Genomic DNA, 14157 nt, shown 5'->3' on the forward strand with positions numbered 1-14157 from the left:
GCCAAACACCCTCTTAAGCTCACGAGATTAAGACGCTTATTTCTGTCATTTAAAAGTTTTAACGGCGGAGAAAATTATTGTAATAACAGATTTTTTTAGTACTATATGTCAAGAGTAGATCCTTGTTTTAAATACAAGTCCCTATAACTTGGTAGTATTCAATTTAAGAAAAAATTAAGAATAAGGGATTTCAAATATTCTTTATATTATTTAATAAATATTTAAGTATCTAGCTTCATAGCCCCATAAAGGTTTCAATTAACTGAGCGGAACGTGAGATAAGCATATGATGATCCACTAAATCGTTTTATTTGATTCATATGATAGCCAATCATCAGAGGGAAAGGAGATCAAACATTAAACGAAGTATTCGTTTTGGTAAATCAAATTTTGTCAACGATGCAATAAATTGACAGTCGCAAATCATTATACTTATTATTTTTTTATCATCGGGATACCCTTTGACAACTTCGAAGCAGGTATATAAAGCTAGAGTTTTAGGCTAATAGCATGTAATTTAAAGTAAATCACAACTTGCATTAGTGTCTAGTGTGCATGCGCGCGAATAGTTATTTTCGATTTATTATATATTTCTATCTTTTTCATACCTATTAAAGTAATCTAATGACTCATGAGTAAGAAGAAAAGATCTCAATAACGAGATTTACACGTAATAATATAACATGATGTATGAAGTAATGGTCCTTGGCATGATCATTTTAATATCAGTTGAATTCCTTTGATATGTAATTTAAAGAGTGTACATTCACGAGTCATGACATATACTAAAGATAGAAAAAGTGAAAACGTATGACATATAATAGATCCAAAGGTATTGATGATTTTATTTAGTTGAAGTATGCATTTGGTACATCAAGTAAGCTCAATATTTGTTCGATACATAGGCATGTATTAAATTCAACTTCTAGAGGTTCCATTTACAAGTAAAGCTAGACGCGAGCTAAGATATGCTATATATAAATATTCAAATATAATTGCACATAAATATATATCTCTGAAAAATGAGAGAGAGCACGAATATTAAATTTGATATACACTTGGTCTTAATATAATTTTTCACCATTAAAAAAAAGAAAAAGGAACGGCTCTTACTAAAGGCAAGAGGCTGTGTCCCCCATTAATATTAACTAGCTAGTGGTATTGGTTTTTGATAAGCCTTGTCGCTCGCTAATGACGTCTCTTAGAGGGTGTTTGGCTGAGTTTATAAGCTCTTTAAAACAACAAAAAAGCTGCTCCTCCAAAGTGTTTGGCAAAATATGGAGCTTATATGCTCCCAAAAAATAAGTTCTACCCCAATTTATTTTCTTATTATCTTATAGACAACTCTCAGTTTACAAAAATAATTCAACTATGATTTTTTTATTTTCATCGTATATTATTCTAATTTCATCTCTCTTCGATTTTCTCTATTTAATAAAGATTTTCTTTCTCTAAAATTCTCTCTTTAACTTATAAGCTCAATTATCCAAATACTTTGACAACTTATAAGCTCTTAAGAAACTACATCTTATAAGCTCTTGAAACATCTTATAAGCTCTTTAAAATACGCTTAGCCAAACACCCTCTTAATTGTGAATGTGAGTTTGGGATTTACTTAAAGCATCTAACTAATAGACTAAAGTCCAGTGCACTTTCTCAATAGAAACTGTTAAGGAATATGGAGCCCTGTATCTTGATCCCACATGATTTGTCAAGTGTGCTTAATTTATAGCTGTGGATAAGTATGGAATCTAACTTTCACAATAAGTCAATAATCTTGATTTGGTTATAAAATAATAAGTTACAATTTTAAGGTAGGGGTCTAATACAAAAAGATCACAGTCTACCATTTCCAGAGCAACACACAGACGTATGCATTTGGCAATTTATTCATGTAATTAATAAGTTTCTCAAATATGCAGTTCACAACAAGAATGAATCACCCTAAGGAGGCGTTTACTTTGAGTATTTAAAGGATAAGATGGTCAAATAAGTTCAAAATTAATCAATCGATCAAAGTAAATGGTAGATTAGCTTGGATTATTTTTATCTATTCACCCTATCACTCAAAGTAAACGCCCCCTAACCGAATTGTAAATTATCAACACCCTAAATTAAGAAGGTGATGATGCTTGAACGCGGCCATAGTAATCGTAGTAGCAATCCGTACCTTTACCGTTAGCATATCCTTTGTGGCCACCCCCACCACGACACTTTTGATATGGGTTTTGGTTCTTACACCGTTGCTCCTGAGATTTTCACCTGCCTGAAGTTTTGATAAACTGCAGTTCCCGGCTCTGTCTGCGCATGGAGTTCTAATGTGCTTTCCACCTCCGATGCTCCCTGAAACCAAATTATTCTCTTAGAATAAAGCCGACCATAATCTACTTTGAAGAATTTTAAGAAAATCAGAACCTGAAAAACTTCTCCAGCAAGGCCAGATTCATCATCATAACACGCCATTGGCCATTACTATTTTGTGGCTTCCTCCTGCAAGATTGAAAGCTTCATTATTGTGAAAATGATGGAAGAATATTACAAGGCATTGACAGAGGTCTAAGTTCTTTCCTAGATTGCATAAAGAGAGGGATAGCTTGCTTAAATACATATAAATATAACTATTTATTGGAAAAACAATACACATCCGGCTTAGGCTAGCAACCAACTACAAAGTTGAATTACACAATCTCCATCAATATTATGATAAATAAACAGCATATAACAACATTTTTTTTAAGTTGGAGGCGGGGAATAGGGATTGACCTACATAGAATCCAAAACTTGTATTTGTTAGCAAGTAGGAGTATAAGGGACAATTGAAACGAATACAATACAACTTGTATTGGTTAAAAAACTCCTACGTAACCAGAAAACCAATACTGTTGAATAGTTATATGTTAAAGTAACAAGGCCAGCAGAAAATAGAAGAAGAAGCCACCTAAGCAATGACACCCAGAAAAATTATAGTCCATTAATTTCAATAATGTAGGCAATCTCATGAAAATAAACCAGATGAAACAAGACAGAACAATAAAAGCAGTCCAAATTGGAACACGGCAATCTTCCTATTTAAATCCAAAGCATTTTCCATGGAATTAAACAATCATGATGCCTAACAAAAAAAGAAAAACCATTAAGGCAGTAGATTAGAGGATCAACGTTTTGACATTTAGACGACATCTAAAAAGGAAGTCATTTCGATGCAATTATCTTTCACCTAAGTTTTTGTCCCTATCTGGTCCATTCTATTTCTTATTCATGTAATGGAAGGATGTCATATAATATAATCAGCTAAAATTCTATAAATTAAAAGTGAACTGTGATTATATATGTTGATCAGCAATAAAGAATATAGTGTCACTCTGTGCAAATGAAATAAATTGGTCATGCCAAGGATGATGACAAGAATACGAACATAAAAAATTACCAGGCAATACCAAAGACCAAAGAAACTTGTAGATGCAAACTACAAACAACAGCATTAATTCAAACTAATTACTTTTAGAACTTTAGCAATACATGGAAATTAACTTATGAGCTTCTCTTCAATAGGAAATCAAGATTGGGCCAAAAGGCTAAGGTAAATAAATGCTCTTTGAAATAAATACATCATCTTTTACTTATCTAAAAATCTTCAGCAGCTACATTATAACTGAATCAGCAGTTCATACATGGATAACAGTGGCCAATGGAGTTCATGATGAAATAAGTATGGATACTTCACACAGAAACTCCAAAAATGTGTTGGGCAAAGAAAACTTCAAGGTGAGAGAAAGGCAAACGTATAATGGCACAAGGAAATTTTCATGTTCAGATTAGGGCTTCGTAACAAGAATATAGAAGGCCACTTCAATATTGCAGCTAATATGGTAACTATACATGAAAAAGGGGATATGGGTACAGATATCGCATGGGATGTCAAAGAGGCCAAATTAAGATTTTCAAAAACCTACGATGATACAGGTAACTCTCTTCATTTGGCTCAATCAAATCGATCTCTGACTCTGAACAGACTTTGAACGTAAGAGAGGGACATGCACATAATTATACCAAATACTTTTATCATCCTTGCCATTTACTCAACTTAGAAATTATGATCAAACTATTTCCCCCTGTAACCCTAGCTTCAAAATTTTGAATAGGCCCACGGAATGATAACTTTCGCTTGAAATACCAAGGTTTAAATATTTCAATTTTGGAACAGCCTCCACGGAACCAGATGTTTATGTGTCTAAATTAGTTGCAGTCACTTCCAATTTTTCCAAAACTTGCCATCACTGACATTTTCCAGCAAAAATTAGGAGGATTGCGTTACTGGCTAAGCTTATATCAATGTCACACATGTAGGAGTATATGAATAATCAGACTTATGGCTTTCATTAAATGCCGGCATCAATTTGTGGAAGGGTATGATATGTTCCTGGAGAATTAAGATGTTTCGGTTCTCTTCTTTTGGATCATGAAGCCCTTAACTCTGAGTTCAGTTATTCTACTCTCGCGGTTGCATTGATAGAGATATAACATGAGGGTTGTTTGTGTCGCATTCAATGTAATTGCACATGCACATTATACGATATTAACTTTTTATATCGATGCTACACAAACACATGCAAATGAAGATACCTAACACCCCCCCCCCCCCGGCCCCACCCAAAAGAAAAAAAAAAGAATTAAAAGGAAAGACTTAAGTTCTACATTTTAGGTAGTGGCCACAGCCCACAGTGATAATTCTCCTCTGTTATTAAAATTTTCACAATGGTGATTATGCATGAAAGGTTTTCAAAACGGAGCAAACTCCCTATGATAGGTGCTAAATGTTAATCATCGACCAGCAAAGTACATGACCAAGCCTGTTCAACAATTATGCATAGCTCTGCTACCACGATCTAGAAATGCACCACATCAAGGTTTTGAAGTCTACCTAACAAACTTTGCTAGAAGGCTTCCACATTCGTTCTGACAGAGTCTGTAAGTCAAACAAGTCAAACAAAGGCATGAAATGTCCAACCAAAAGAAGAAGAAACATAGCTTGAAAACAGAAAACACGTTCCAGGTCTAAAATGCTTGCAAATTAGAACTTCAACACCCAACAAACTTCGATTTTCTGAGAGTGCAATGGGGCAGGAGAGTTGAGGCAAGCTAGAACCATCCTCCTCGTTGTATGACCTAATAAATTAACAAAAAAGGAGAGAGTGATTACAGTATCCACTGTGTAAAGATCCAGCCAACAAGCCCGCAGAGTATACTATCGAAAGACTTTCCATCTGTTTAGACAGGATTATTGTCGTACTATTGGCCAACAGAGAACATAAACAGTTATTTGATCCATAAATGTAAGATTCTACCTCTTGCTCAGAATCTGCAGCTGAGCCTTCCACAGGGCCAGTGAAACCAACATGAGGAATTATAGAACCATGCAGCAGATCCTGAAAAGAAGTATAATTCCCCATAACTGCAGCCACTTCAACGGGAGCCTTAATCTCTGGAGTTGTTGTGAAGTAGTCCGAAGCCATAATCTTGTTTAGCTTCTGCCTCAAGCCAGCGTCTAAAAAACCCCCAAGAATAGAGAAAGAATACAGATTTAAAAAAAGAAGGTTTAAACATTTAGAGAAGTTCATGGCAACAATATTCAGAATTCAAAGATATTCAACCAAAAAGACAGCTCCAGAAAAGCATAAGCAACCAAATCACTCTACAAGAATAAGAAAAACTCTAGTGAAAGTAAGTTACAGTACACAATTGTAATTGGTAAAGGACATTCCTTGACACTATATGTCGTATTGAAAATGTCAATCCACGTCCAACTAATAGGACTTCTCAGAAAGCTGCAGACAGGACTATAATATGGCAATAAAGCAACCAACGATAACAGACTCACACTAAAGTAGGGAAACTCATTAACTAACCATTTTAACAAAGCAATGAACTTTCGTGAACAATAAACAGCAAAACCGATTACTTAACTTTTAAAAAGTATCATAGTCTACCATCTAAAGATGAACTACTCCCAGTAAGAAGCATGTAACTTCTCAAAACAAGTAATTCTATAATAGATTAACAAATATTAAACTCTACTGTGTCAATGTTCACTACTCCCCTCAGAAAATCAATTAGCTTCTTAAAGCAAGGATTTTCACCAAACATCTAACTGCAAAAGGCATTAAACATGCTAGTATGCCAACAAAGAAAGCACGTATCCAAATGCAAACAACTGAAATTTGCGAATTTAGAGAGCTATGGCAAGAATTTTCATACAAGTGATACTGAAATTAGGCTCAATTGGCTGGTCTGAGTTGGTAAGCCACATCTTTGCACGCTCCACACACATTTGTAACGAGTCCTTGTGCGACATGTTCGAATGCACCGGGCGGGAAATCAAGAGACCCCCCATCAGCGCAATCAAATCCAGATCCAAGTCTTTCAAGGGATCTCCGGCAGCCTCATCATCTGTCACGTAATCATACGAGAGGCAGCAGTTCCTCTCATGAGTCCTCGTCAACATGTTATCGTGCGCCATCGACAGGGTCCTCACATCAAAAATGCTCCCAAAATACAGCAATTTCAGCAGATCGGCAACAGCAGCAACAACACCACTTTCATCAGTTGCGGCACGCTCCACGTTTTCCTCCTCAGCAGCCCTGTCTTCCGATTGAGTTCCAAAAGAATGGTCACTTTTGTCCAGAGCGATCTGAATTTCCTGATCCACAGCCTGCAAGAGGGGCTGGCGGAGTCTCTCCAACTCGTCTATGCCGGCCACGACGAATGACTTCGAGCGGAGGGTTTCCTGCTGCTCTCTGTTGAGGGATTTTCCGCGGGAGAGAGATTCCTCCATTTGTGATATGCGGTTGAGCTTTTTGCGCAAAGCACGAATGCGCTTGTTGATGAGGCTGAGGACAGGGCCGTCAGCAGAGATTTCGAAGGAGGAAGATGATGCTTTCGCTGCCATAGGCGTGTTCGGGGTGGATTAGTAAATGGAAGCTTAGGTTTAGGTCGGTGGCTGTGATCGGCGGAGAAGACGAGGAGGAGAGGGAATGTGCTGTGCTGTAGTAGTCGTAGTGAGTGCTGATGGTGTCAATGCGAGTCAATTACGTTACCTTTCGTCAATACACAAACAAAGTTTCTCAAACTACTGTTTTCGAGAAGCTATTTTTTTTAGGTGGAGATTTAAAATAAATAGTGTTAATAGCTATAAATAGCAAAATAAAAATGAGGCAAATATTAAAATAACCATTTTGCTTGAGCAAAGGTTAATAATAACCATAAAAATAAAAATATATTAATTGTAAATACTTTTACCAAAATATCCTTATATTTTAAAATTTATACTCCCTCCGTTCGCCAAAAGGGGACCATTTTTACTATATTGGGCGTTCGCAAAGAGTGTACCATTTTCCTTTTATAGAAATGGTCCCACCATCCACTTTAATCTTTTATCCTTACAAACACTCTTTGAGCGTGTTTGATATTGGCTAATACACTGTATTAGCTAATTTAGTACAGATCAGTCTAGTGTTCGGTAGTATTATTTAGTAATAATACGGATGACCCGATTTAATCCCACAACCCAATATTATTAATCCAGATTTCTTAGGATTAATAATACCACCTCCCTCTAGGATTAACTTAAACCAGGATATTCTGTATTTAGCCATGATAGCAAACAACAACTCAGTATTAATAATCTGTCATTATTCACGCTAAATATTCTGGTTATAAATTATCCTACATAATCCTTTACTGAAAACCAAACGAGCCATTTATTTACAAAAAAAATCACCCCAAATTCAATTTCAACCACACATCTCATAAAGTGGTGGGACCTTTTCTCCACTACATCAAAATCATCACAATTTTTATTAAATCTTGTGCCTAGCCAAAGTGGTTCACTTTTGGCGAACGGAGGGAGCATTCTTTAAAAAAAACAAAAAAACTTCAACTCATTCACATCGTCTCCTTCCTCCAGTCAACACAGACAAACCCATGACTCGACACACACACTCGCATCAGGCGGCGAAGCAGCGGCGAGAACCACCGCCTCCGTCTTCTTTCTTGACGACAGCAAAGGCGTCGCCGCCTCCCTCTAAGTCTACGACGGAGCTCCCCACCTACAGACCGCCACTGACACCTCACATTCCTCTATTTTAGCCGCCACCGCTTTCTGTATCTCGGACAAGTGGTCCGCCTTAACCCTAGCCCCCAAATCACGCCACCACTCTGATTTTCCGGTGGTGGCGACTCCCGTCCGTCTCTCTCTTTGCCTCACTCTCTATCTTTCCATTTCTCGGCTGTAGAGAGCCGATACTATCTAGATAATTGGTGAGAAAAGGAAAGAGAAAGGTGGTGGTGGTGGGAGGTGGCTGAATTGGTAACAAAAGGAAAGGTGGGGGAAGCGGAGGGTGATTGAATTGGTGAGAAAAGGAAAATGGAAAGGTTGGGGTTGGGGTTGGGGTTGGGGTTGGGGGTGGGGGTGGCGTGGGGTTAGCGGGTGAGTGTCGGCCGATGGGAGAAGAAAATAAGGGGAGGGGAGGGGGTGGCCGGGTGGGATACATTTTAATTCTATTTTTATTTTTTAATATTATTTGGAGGTATTGATAGTAGTACAATTTTAGTAAGGATAAAATAGTCTAATCACACAAAAAAATATTTGAATTAATATATTTCTATTTTTATGGTTGTAATTAACCTTTTCCTAAGTAAATTGGTTATTTAGGAGTGTTAACACAATAAAAATTGATAAAAGGTTAATGATAGCTAAAAAACAAAAATATATTAATACATATATAGTTAGAATATAGTAGTACCGCTTCCTTAAATAGTACTCCTTACGTCCCTGAAATAAGTTCATCTTTTTCCTTTTTGGGACGTCCCCCAAATAAGTTCCTCTTTCTTTCTTTCCATTTTTGGACAACTACCCCACCACTATTAATACTTTATTTATTTTTACTTTTCACTTTATCGCCACTCCCAATACTAATTATAACAATTTTCACCTTTTCACCACTCTCAATGCTTATTATAACACATTTTTCTCCACTATCAATATACTTTACAACTTTTCCTTAAAATCCGTGCCGTCTCCAAAGATGAACTTATTTCAGGGACGAATGGAGTATAATAGTACCCCAAGTATTTTTATATATAAGACAATATAGTACTCCCTTCGTCCTAGCGAAGATGAAACGTTTCTTTTTAGCACGAGATCTAAGGAGCTAATGTTTAGTGGTTTATGCATATTTTTAATTTTGGGGATAAGTGGTGATATGTATAATTATTGATTTTAAATCAATTTTAAGGGCAATATTGAAATTAATTAATCTGAATTTTTTATTTTTTATTTTAATTTATTAATTAAATTAATTATTTTTTCACATTATTAATTTTGCCTATCTTAATAAATCGAAACAAAATTAAAAGACAACCAAACAGAAATTAAACAAACACCAACTTGATATAGTTGATTGAACCCATAACAAAATGGCCAAATTGCTTCAAAATTCAAATCCTCTAATTTTATCTTAAAGTAAAAAATGAAATAAAAATTCATAAAGGGCTTTTGAACCTTCAATATTTCAAAATTCCAGCTGAAATTTCAAACAATCACCAGTTCATTATTATCAATAACACCACCTCCTCATTGCAAACGAGTTAGCAGCACAATCACAATTGAACGCGGATTTCTCAGCAATTAATTGAAATCAGGGCCTCAAATGAAGGACTGATAAAAAAAACAACAAAAATGGGGAAACAAACACACAACATATTCAATCGGCGTAGACGCGTATGGGATGATCATTTGACGATGTGGAAGAGCATGGCCAAAGTGGAAGAGATCGTAGATCCCATCTTCATTTGCTTTTCTCTAGCTTTTTCTTCAATCCATCACAGATTGTCTTATTAGTCAATTCTACTTGCCCATTAGCTTGCGGATGAGCTACAGAAACAAATCTTTGCACAATGTCCATCCTTAGACAAAGTCCTCAATACGTCGACTAGTGAATTGCAGCCCGTTATCAGAGACGAGGACCCTCGGGGACCCATATCTGAGGCAGATATTTTTCCATAAGAAACGCTCTATTGCGCAATCATCAATCTTTGCTACGGCCCACTTAGAAAAGTAATCGACTGCGACGATTAAGTAACATTTCCCTCCTGGTGCTGTAGGTAACTTTCCTACAATATCGATTCCCCACTTATCAAACGGGCAAGTGGCATACATAGCGCCCATCGTCTCCCCTGGAATGTGAATCTTGGGTTCATGCTTTTGACAAGTGGGACACTTTTTCACAAATTTCTTCACGTCTTCTCCCATCTCCAGCCAATATAATCCAGCTTTGACAATTTTCCGCATGAGATCCTTGAACCCAGCATGGTTCCCGCAACAACCCTGGTGTACCTCTTCTAAAGCATATTGTGCTTCCTTGGTGACAAACATTTCAACAGTGGATGTGTAAAAGACCTCTTGTATAACTGGTCATTGATAAGATAATATCGATGGTATAAAGCTCGTGTGATACTGCTGGATTTAACCTTTCACCTGTTTTGAGAAAGTGCAAGATGGGTGTGCGTCAATCTTCTCGATTTTCGATGGTGAGCACATGATAATCCCCACTGTTCCCTCCTTCATGCAATAGTATGACCTTATCAGTCCACGTACCTTCAACTGCACTGGCCATTCGTGCCAACAAATCTGTTGTGTTATTCTGCTCTCGCGGGATCTGCGTGATGATAACCTCCTGAAACTGATTCATTATCCCCTTTACTCCGGTGTAATAGGCCTGCAGCCTATCATCTCTAGTTTCATATGTCCCTAGAAATTGTTGCGCCACCAGTTGAGAGTCCGATTTGACATGGGCCCTGTCTGCCCCTAACTCAAGCAAGATTTTCAAAGCTTTTACCATAGCTTCGTATTCAGCCTCGTTGTTAGACAAGCGTTGGGCATATTTGACAGCGACTTGAAGCACTTCCCCGGTTGGAGTAATAATGTGTATGCTGACACCACAACCCTCTTTTGTGAAGGATCCATCGACCCAAGCCTCCCGAAGTTGCACTTCTCTAGACCGAGTTGTTTCTTGAATGAAATTGGCTAGGGCTTGAGCCTTGATAGCCGTTCTGGGTTCAAAATCTACGTCATACTTGTCCAACTCAATAGCCCAAATCACCATTCTTCCTAATGGATCTGGACGCCGTAAAGTATGTCCAAATGGCAGGGCTGTCCTTATGATAACCTTGTGAGAAATAAATAAGGTCTTAGTTTCCGAACTGTGACCATGATTGCCAGTGATGCTCTCTCCATCTTTGTATAATTTAACTCTGCTCCTTGAAGGATTTTGCTTGCCATTCTCTTCTTTTATTAGGACTGTTCCCAGGGAGTGTTTTCCTAGGCAATATATAGGTACAAAGGTTCTCCAGGAGTAGGCTTTGTAAGAACCGACATATCTGCTAAGTACTTCTTTAGATCTGCGAACGCTTGTTGGCATACTTTGGTCCATTGGAACCGAGTACCCTTCCTCAAAATTTTAAATAAAGACAAACTTTTTTCTGCAGACTGTGATATGAACCGAGCTAGCGCTGTAATTCGCCCGTTAAGCTTTTGTACTTCTTTGATGTTTCGTGGCGCAGTCATTTCGAGGATCGCCTGTACTTTGCTCTGGTTGGCTTCTATCCCTTGGGTTATCACCTTATATCCCAAGAATGTGCTTGTCTTTACTCCGAAAGAGCATTTAGTCGGATTGAGCATCAAACGGTTTTGCCTAATAACTGAAAATATCTCCTCTAAATCTCCCGGATGAGCTGCCACATGAAGGCTTCATACTAGTATATCATCAACATAAGCAGACATATTTCTCTCTATCTGATGTTGAAAAATAGTATCCATCATCCTCTGGTAGGTGGATCCTGCATTTTTAAGCCCAAAAGGCATACTAGACCAACCGAAAACCCCGCTACAGACAGCGAAGGCAGTCTTAGTTATGTCCTCTAGGTGCATCTTGATCTGATGATACCCCTGAAACACATCCATCATCGAGAGTAACTCACACCCAGTTGTAGAATCTACGAGTTGGTCTATCATCGGAAGCGGATAACAGTCTTTCGGACAAGCATTATTCAAATCCCGATAGTCCACGCGCATACGCCACATTTTTTTTTCTTCTTTTCTACCATCACCGCGTTAGAAAGCCACATGGGGTACTGCACCTCAACCAAATGACTAGGGATGGCAATGGGCCGGATCTGGACCGGATCCTGCTTGGTCCAGATCCAGATCCATGTTTTTTTACTTAGACCCAGATCCGGTCCAGATCCATTGGATTCAAAAAAATGGGATCCAGACCCAGATCCATAAGATCCACAGGATCTCGGGTCCAGACCCGGATCCATATTATTATTTTTTAAAATAAATTCCAATCTAATTAAACATTAAAATAAAAATCATAACAATTGTCTAAAGTTTCAACAATCATTCAAAAACACAAAATACACCATAATCCATTTAAAACTAAATAATCCAAAATAAATAAGAACACCATAATCCATTTAAAACTAAACAAGAACATGCATAAAATCTGATATAAACACAACATCTGATAAACCAATGTATAAACACAACATCATGCAAAAATCTGTATAAACACAACATGTGAATTTACAACTAATTTCTGTAATAAACTAATTACAACAATATGTGTAATAATATGTGGAGCAACAACATGTGAATTTACAACTAATTTTCTGCAAAAATATGTACAAACACAACATCATGCAAAAATCTGTAATAAACTAATTTCTTCATCATTCAAAAATCGAAATCGAATAAATATATATAGAATGCAAGAAGGTAGAAATCAGTCACATTTTTCCCTAGGTTGAGCAGCGGCTGGAGAGGAGCGGCGGGTGGGGATAAGCAGCGGCCGGAGATGAGGGGTGGTCGGCGTGAAAGGAGCGGCGGATGGGGGAGGGGCCTGCCGATTTCGAGTGAGAACCTCATCTGCAGCGCCTCCTCTGTCTGATCAGAGCCTCCTCTGTCCGAGACCACCAATTTCGGGTGAACAGAGACCGGAGGTGGATGGAGACGGAGGTGGACGGAGATGGAGCGGCGATTGGCGTTGGCGTTGGCGCGCTGCCTTGCGTCTGGACTTGAGGGGATTTCGGGTGGGGGAGGCAGGTGGTGGACGGCCGAAAGTTAGGTGAGCGGCGCGGGTGGGGGTAGATGAGCGGTTGGTGGTGCGGCGCAGGTGGGATTGGGAAGAACTAGGGTTTTGATTTTTGAAATCTGAAATTGAATATTAAAGTAGGAGTTTATGTTTTAGGGTTAGATAAAAATAAAAAATAAAAATATTATATATTTAATATAACCGGGTCCAGAATCGGATTTGGACCGGATCTGGACCGGATCTGGGTTTTACATCAACTACTCCAGATCCGGATCCGATTTTTTAGAGAGTGGTCCAGATCCGATCCGGATCCATAGGGTCCAAATTTTGCAAGGTCCAAATTCGAAAAAAAGGGTCTGGATCCGCGGATCTGGACCGGGTCTCGGATCCATTGCCATCCCTACAAATGACCTGCTTTCAAGAGCCCTTGTATCTGTTATTTGATGGTGGAGTCGATGTTCTGCTAAGGATCTGTCGATTCCTTTTAGGTCTGCCGTGCTGAACGCGAAGACATCTGCGTTCCTTCATAGGCATTCTATTACTGCCTATTTCAGCTCTGATGAGGACTAAATTGTGCACCAGCGTTGTGCTTAACAGTGCTAGAATATCTCTTTAATTATTATTAGTATTTAATGTTATTATTATTATTTCGCATATTTGGTACTGCGCTAACTTTGGCTTCCAATGTAGGTATTTAGCTTTAGCTCCCAGTGCTGTTTATTCAACCCAAAGACAAAGATCACTGTAATAGAGGCTTAGGCCCAACTACTTGTGCTAATGGGCCTAAGAACCTTAGGTTCACCTTAGTGCATATAAATAGAAGTTTGTTCATTAAATTAGGGGGCTCTTTTCATTTTTACTCTTAGCTCACATTGTAAAATGTAAATTCTCCAAGTATAGTGAAAAACACTCGAATGCCCGCCCGTGGATGTAGATCCTCGTGATCGAACCACGTAAATTTTTGTGTTGTTTATTCATTTTATCGCTTTTAGTTTAGGTGTTGATG

The 14157-nt window shown here is 38.1% G+C and overlaps 2 protein-coding genes across 2 annotated transcripts; both read right to left on the bottom strand.

The window, feature by feature from the left end:
- Window positions 1-1871: 1871 nt before the first annotated feature.
- Window positions 1872-7132, bottom strand: LOC130995711 (uncharacterized). The gene is made up of 5 exons (XM_057921103.1): window positions 6256-7132; window positions 5346-5545; window positions 4922-5166; window positions 2416-2490; window positions 1872-2343 (listed from the first exon to the last, which is right to left on the bottom strand). Exons 1-3 carry the CDS (start codon window positions 6944-6946, stop codon window positions 5140-5142), a joined length of 918 nt encoding a protein of 305 aa, XP_057777086.1. The 5' UTR covers window positions 6947-7132; the 3' UTR covers window positions 1872-2343; window positions 2416-2490; window positions 4922-5139.
- A 3433-nt stretch (window positions 7133-10565) lies between these two features.
- On the bottom strand, window positions 10566-12139 carry LOC130994017 (uncharacterized). Its single transcript, XM_057919054.1, has 3 exons — window positions 11932-12139; window positions 11533-11790; window positions 10566-11377 (listed from the first exon to the last, which is right to left on the bottom strand). The coding sequence occupies exons 1-3, from the start codon at window positions 12137-12139 to the stop codon at window positions 10566-10568; spliced, it is 1278 nt and encodes a 425-aa protein (XP_057775037.1).
- Between the last annotated feature and the right edge of the window lie 2018 nt (window positions 12140-14157).

The sequence above is a fragment of the Salvia miltiorrhiza genome, chromosome 7 (assembly GCF_028751815.1).
Source record: "Salvia miltiorrhiza cultivar Shanhuang (shh) chromosome 7, IMPLAD_Smil_shh, whole genome shotgun sequence".
NCBI classification, from domain to species: domain Eukaryota; kingdom Viridiplantae; phylum Streptophyta; class Magnoliopsida; order Lamiales; family Lamiaceae; genus Salvia; species Salvia miltiorrhiza.